The sequence below is a fragment of the Callorhinus ursinus genome, unplaced genomic scaffold (assembly GCF_003265705.2).
Source record: "Callorhinus ursinus isolate GAN/ISIS: 27379988/994484 unplaced genomic scaffold, GSC_fseal_2.0 scaffold1, whole genome shotgun sequence".
NCBI lineage: Eukaryota > Metazoa > Chordata > Mammalia > Carnivora > Otariidae > Callorhinus > Callorhinus ursinus.
The window spans coordinates 122,975,736-122,981,735 of record NW_027397063.1 but is presented as its reverse complement, the minus strand read 5'-3'; the positions used below and the strand labels follow the sequence as shown (position 1 = coordinate 122,981,735).

The following is a 6,000-nucleotide window of genomic DNA, read 5'->3' as shown; positions in this document are numbered from 1 at the left end:
TATCATAAAACATCTCTTTAATGTGAACACTACTTCATACAATGAAAAACTATTTACAGTGTGTTGCTTCCAGACAGGTTGCCATTCCATCGCATGGCTACCCAGCGTGCATCTTCAGCCGGGGAGCTTCAGTCCTGTATGTTCTCCTTGTACTCGATGGCTCTCCAGGGCCCCTGGGGACTCGGGGCATCTGTCCACTTACATTCTCCCTAGTAATTATGGCTCAGCAGGCATGCCACCAAAATCATCTATAACCCAGAGACTCTGGCAATTATCTATAAACAAAATGCGTAGATTAGGTTTCTCTCCAATAAATACTACTTTTGACAATACAATCAATCCATTTCTGTCTCAAGAAATTGTTTTCAGCCAGGGAAAAAAATTTTTTTTTTCCCTCATGGAACTAGAGCGAATAGTCTTGCTGTTCACACTGGAACTCTTAGGATGTCTTTGTATACAAATATAGCATATTTTGGCCAGGAATATAATTTCTTGTTAAAGAGTTTATTTGCCTTCACACGCAGAATTGCTACATACATTCACAGTTTTAATAGACTGTAATTAGCTATTCCAGTTGTGCTTTAAAATCCCAAGTATTATTTTCATTAGTGAGTGCAAAGCAAATGTCCCATTTGACTACAATTGGTCCTAGAGTTATAAACTCCATAATGGTTTCTAGAAAATTCCTTCAATCTCCAGTTTCATCATTTGCTTTTTCAGGTATGACTTCCAGGCTCCGGCGCGGCTTCTGAACGTCGGCATTTTCTGTGCCTGGTTTATTCAGCCCACATGAAAGAGCAGCATAATGGATTTGTTTCAGGTTCTCCAAAGTCTCGTTCTTAGCGTATTTCAAAAGATCCGCTTGTCCCTGTAACAAGACACGCAATTAAATGTTAGGTGTGACAGGACTTCTTGCTGCAGTCTGACATTATAGGTCTTCCACTGAAACAGAAATATTTTGATGCTGCAAGAGGACATATATATTATTTGATTCTGGCTCTGCATCCGAATAGGTCAATTTTAATAAAAAAAAAAAGTTTGTTTTCCCAGTTTTCCACACCAAACTCCAAGAGTGTGCTGCCTCTTCAGTCCTTTCTATTTAACAATCTGAACAGAATTCTGTGCGTGTGGTCCACTGCTGTCTACCCTGGTTAGAATTATATCTTTTGCTAAATTGTTTGGCCCATCTTGGTTTTTCCCTTTTAAGGTTTGCTTTATTTTTGGCTTTTCATTCTGAAATAAGTATAAATTCACAGAAGGACACAAATATAGCACAGAGAGGTCTTATATACTTTTTCCCAAATTTCTCCCAATGGTTCCATCTTACCTAATACCCAAACCAGGCAGCTGACACAGGTGCAAGGCATGTGTATAGCTCTGTGTCACTTCCTCCCATGGGGGAGTCACATAACCACCACCGCAACCAACACATAGAGCTAATCTGCCGCCACAAAGATGTCCCCGGTACCATGACGCCATAGTCACACCCATCTCCATCCCCCCCACCATCCCTAGCCCCGTGAGCACCCTGAGTCTGTTCTCCATTTATAAATATGTGCTTTGGAGGCAAGCTTTGGCAGATAGGCCCACAGCAGGTTTTCACTATTTGCTAGAGAAGGAAGGAAGGACGGGATTCTTTACTTTGGATAAACTTTCTTAGCCAAATTTTAATTTCTTTTATAGGGTGTGGCCATCAATTTGACATATATGCAGTCTAAGCACATACAGGTCAAAACACAATGCAATAGACTGAAGCGCAGTCACCGGGAGTCTGTCAGCCTCATCACTCTTTGACATTTTGACCAGAGCATTCTTTTGCTGGGTGGGTGGGTGGGGGCAGCTCTCTTGTGCATCTTAGGCTGGTTAGCAGCGTCCCTGGTTTTTATCCACTAGAGACGAGTAGCACACCCTCAGCTGTGACAACCCAAATGTCTGCAGATGTTGTCAAATATCCCTGGGGGTTGAAACTGCCCATATATCAGCCAATCATTAAGATTACTGGTTAGGAGAAATGATGTGGTGCTCCACTGGAAATTCCAACTTTCCTACTTTGGTTTTTTGTTCTGTTTTTCCTTCCTACCTTTAATCGCCATAGTCTTTCTACTTATTCTATTAACTTCTCTTCTTATTTTTCTTGTTTGCTATTTTTTTCCCTCCCCTCAGGCTCTAAATTTACTCTATTATTCTCTTTATCATCCCTCCATAGTTTGGCTTTTTCTTTGTCATACTTATATTCTTGGTACGATCCCTTCTTCCTCCCCTTCTGGGTTTTATTTTGTTTTGTTTTGTTTTTTAACTGCCTCCCAATGTGCATCTCCATTAAAGTACTCCCGTACAACAAAAGCTGGGGGCCAGCTGCCAAGGGTAGCAGGTAAGGACTTAGCTTGGCAGCAACTGGACTATAATCAAATCTCAGTCTCTGGTGAGACCAAATTACAATGTAATTTTAAGCTACTTGGAGGCCAGAATCCATAGAATGGTTTGCTGTTTACCACTTACTGTTCATGATTTTCCTGCTTTACAAAGACCTTTAATTAGTAACTATAAATAGATGTTCCACTGCTTAGTTTAATTGAAGGAACTTCATTTTTTATTCATTCTTACTAGTCACTGGATTCATATACTGAGATATTACAAGCAGTAAGGTCTTTGCATATAATATAGCATATTGTGCCCAAAATATAATTTCTTGTTAAAGAGTTTATTTGCCCTCACATGTGGGATTGCTACATATATTTATGGATAATAGATTGTAACTAGATATTCCATTTGTGCTTTGACGTTCCAAACATTGCTTTTTAAAATTAATAACTTTATTATTTAGAGCAGTTCTAGGTTCACAGCAGAAGCGTGCAGTAAGTGGAGAGGTAGCCCATATGCCCCTACCCCCACAACAGGCACAACCGCCTCCAGGACGGACACCCTGCCCCACCGTGGTATGCCCATTCGTTGTAACCCATGAGCCTACACCGCACACTGTCATCACTCAAAGTCCACAGTTGACGTTACGGCTCACTCTTGGTGGTGTACATTCTACAGGTTTGGACAAACATCTAATGACCTGTATGCACCATTACATTATCACACAGAGTAGGTTTCACTGCCCTCAAAATCCTCTGTGCTCCACCTACTCATCCCTCCCTTCCCCCGAATCCCTGGCAACCACTGATCATTTTACTAACTCAATAGTTTTGCCTTTTCCATAATGTCCTATAGCACGTAGCCTTTTCAGATGGGCTTTTCTTTCCCTTAGTATTATTATGCATTTAACTTTCCTCCATGTCTTTTATGCCTTGATAGCTCATTTGTTTTTAATGCTGGATATACCACAGGTTATTTATCCATTCACCTACTGAAGGATGTCTCAGTTATGACCAAGTTTTGGCAATTATGAATACAGCTGCTATAAGCATCCATGTGCAGAATTTTGTGTGGCGTAAGTCTTCGATTCATTTTGGTAGATACCGAAAGGAGTGTGATTGATGTATCATACAGTATGTTTAGTTTTGTAAGACACTGCCATACTGTCTTCCACAAGGGCTGGGCCATTTTGCATCCCACCAGCAATGAATGAGGGTTCCTACTGCTCCACATCCTCACCAGCGTTTGGTAATGTTAGTGTTTTAGATTTTGGTCATTCTAATAGGCAAACCTTGATGTCTCATTTTTGTTTTAATTCACAATTTTCTAACATTTAACATTGAACAACTTTTCACATACCTACTTGCCATCTGCATATCTGCTTTGGTAAAGCGTCTGCTCAGGTCTTTTGTCCATTTTTAAATCAGATTGTTCATTTTCTTATTGTTGAATTTTAAGAGTTCTTTGTATATTCTGGGCAACAGCTGTTCATCAGATGTGTCTTTTACAAGTATTTTCTCCTGGTCTGTGCCTTGTCTTCTTGTTCTCTTATCTTTTGCAGAGCAGAGATTTTTAATTTTAATGAAGTCTGGTCTTATGAATTCTTTCATTTATGGATTGTGCTGTTGGTGTTAGATCTAAAAAGTCATCACTGTACCCAAGGTCATCTAAGTTTTCTCCTATGTTATCTTCCAGGAGCCTTATAATAAGTTTCCATTTTACATTTATATCTATAATCTGTTTTAACTTAATTTTTGCGCAGGGTGTAAGTCTGTGTGTGTGTGTGTGTGTGTTTGCATGTGGATGTTCAGTGGTTTCAGCACCACTGTTTAAAAGAATATCTTTGTTCCATTGTATTGCCTTTGCCCCTCAGTCAAAAATCAGTTGACTGTATTTATGTGGGTCTATTTCTGAGCTCTCTATTCTGCTCCACTGATCTAATTGTCTATTCTTTCACCAATATCACACTGTCTTGATTTCTGGAGCCTTATAGTAAATCTCAAAGTAGTGTCAGTCCTCTGACTTTGTTCTTCTCCTTTAATACTATGTTGGTTATTCTGGGTCTTTTGCATCTCCATATAAACTTCAGAATCAACCTGTCAACATCCACAAAATAACCTGATGGAATTTTGATTGGGATTGTGTTGAAATCTATAGCTCAAGTTGGAAAGAAATGACATCTTGAAAATATTGAGTCTTCTTAACCATGAATAGGAGATGTCTCTCCATTTTTTCATTTCTTCTTTGATATATTTCCTCAGAGTTTTATAGTTTTCCTCATATAGACCTTGTACATATTTTGCTAGATTTTATACCTAAGTATTTCATTTTTGGAGGTTCTAATATAACTGGCATTATGCTTTTAATGTCAAATCACTCTTGTTCATTTTTATTATCTAGGAAAGTGATGGACTTCTATACACTAACCTTGTATCTTGCAACCTTGCTATAATTGTTTATTAGTTCCAAGAGTTTTTTGTCAATTCTTTTGGAATTTCTACAGAGACAATCATGTCATCTGTGAACAAAGACAGTTTTACTTCTTCCTTCTCAATGTACACCTTTTCTTTCTCTTTCTTGTCTTATTGCATTTGCTAGGACTTCTAGCACACTGTTGAAAAACAGTGGAGTCAGGGAATATTCTTGCCTTGTTCCAGATCTTAGTGGGAAAGGTTTGAGGTCTCACAAGTATGATAATAGTTAAAGGTGTTTTTTAGATGTTCTTTATCAAGTTGAGGAAGTTCTTCTCTATTTCTAGTTTGCTGAGAGGTTTTTGTTTTGTTTTGTTTTTTTAAAATCATGAATGGGCATTGAATTTTGTCAAATGCTTTTTTTCCATCTATTGAGATGATCATGTAATTTTTCTTCTTTAGCCTGTTGATGTGATGGATTACCTTAATTGATTTTCAATTATTATGCCAACCCTTCATACCTGGTATAAATCTCACTGGACATAGTGTATAATTCTTTTTATACATTGCTGGATTCAACTTTTTAATATTTTCTTGAGAATTTCTGCATCTATGTTCATAAGAGATACTGATCTGTAGTTTTCTTGTAATGTCTTTGTCTGGTTTTGGTATTAGGATAATGCTGGCCACGTAGAAGGTCTGAGAAAGTATTCCCTCTGCCTCTATTTTCTGTAAGAGATTGTAAAAAAAAACTGGTATGATTTCATCCTTAAATGTTTGCTAGAATTCACCAGTCAACCCATGTGAACTGGTGCTTTCTGTTTTAAAAGGTTATAATTAGGCGTGCCTGGGTGGCTCAGTCAGTTGGGCATCTGCCTTCGGCTCGGGTCTTGATCCCAGGGTCCTGGGATCGAGTCCTGCGTCGGGCTCCTTGCTCAGTGGGGAGTCTGCTTCTCCTTCTCCCTCTGCCTGCCGCTCTCCCTGCTTGTGCTCTCCCTCTCTCTCTCTGTCAAATAAATAAATAAAATCTTTTAAAAAAAGGTTATAATTGTTCATTCAACTTCTTTAATAGAAATAGGTCTATTCAAATTGTCTATTTCTTCTTGTGTGAGTTTTGGTAGATTGTGCCTTTCAAGAAATTGGTCCATTTCATCTAAGCTATCAAATTTGTGGGAAGAGAATTTTCATATTATTTTATTGTCCTTTTAATACCCATGGGATCTGTAGT

The 6,000-nt window shown here is 38.5% G+C and overlaps 1 protein-coding gene across 3 annotated transcripts in view; it reads right to left on the bottom strand.

The window, feature by feature from the left end:
• Positions 1-6,000, bottom strand: part of PLCL2 (phospholipase C like 2) — a 184,941-nt gene continuing 178,941 nt past the window's right edge. The window contains exon 6 of one of the 3 annotated variants that reach the window (XM_073900550.1): positions 1-868. In XM_073900550.1, the coding sequence (XP_073756651.1) occupies positions 689-868 (180 nt within the window). In that variant the 3' untranslated portion in view covers positions 1-688. Of the gene's footprint in view, positions 869-5,619; positions 5,779-6,000 lie in introns of those variants that run through there. The other 2 variants (XM_073900573.1, XM_073900557.1) reach the window with 2 other exon arrangements.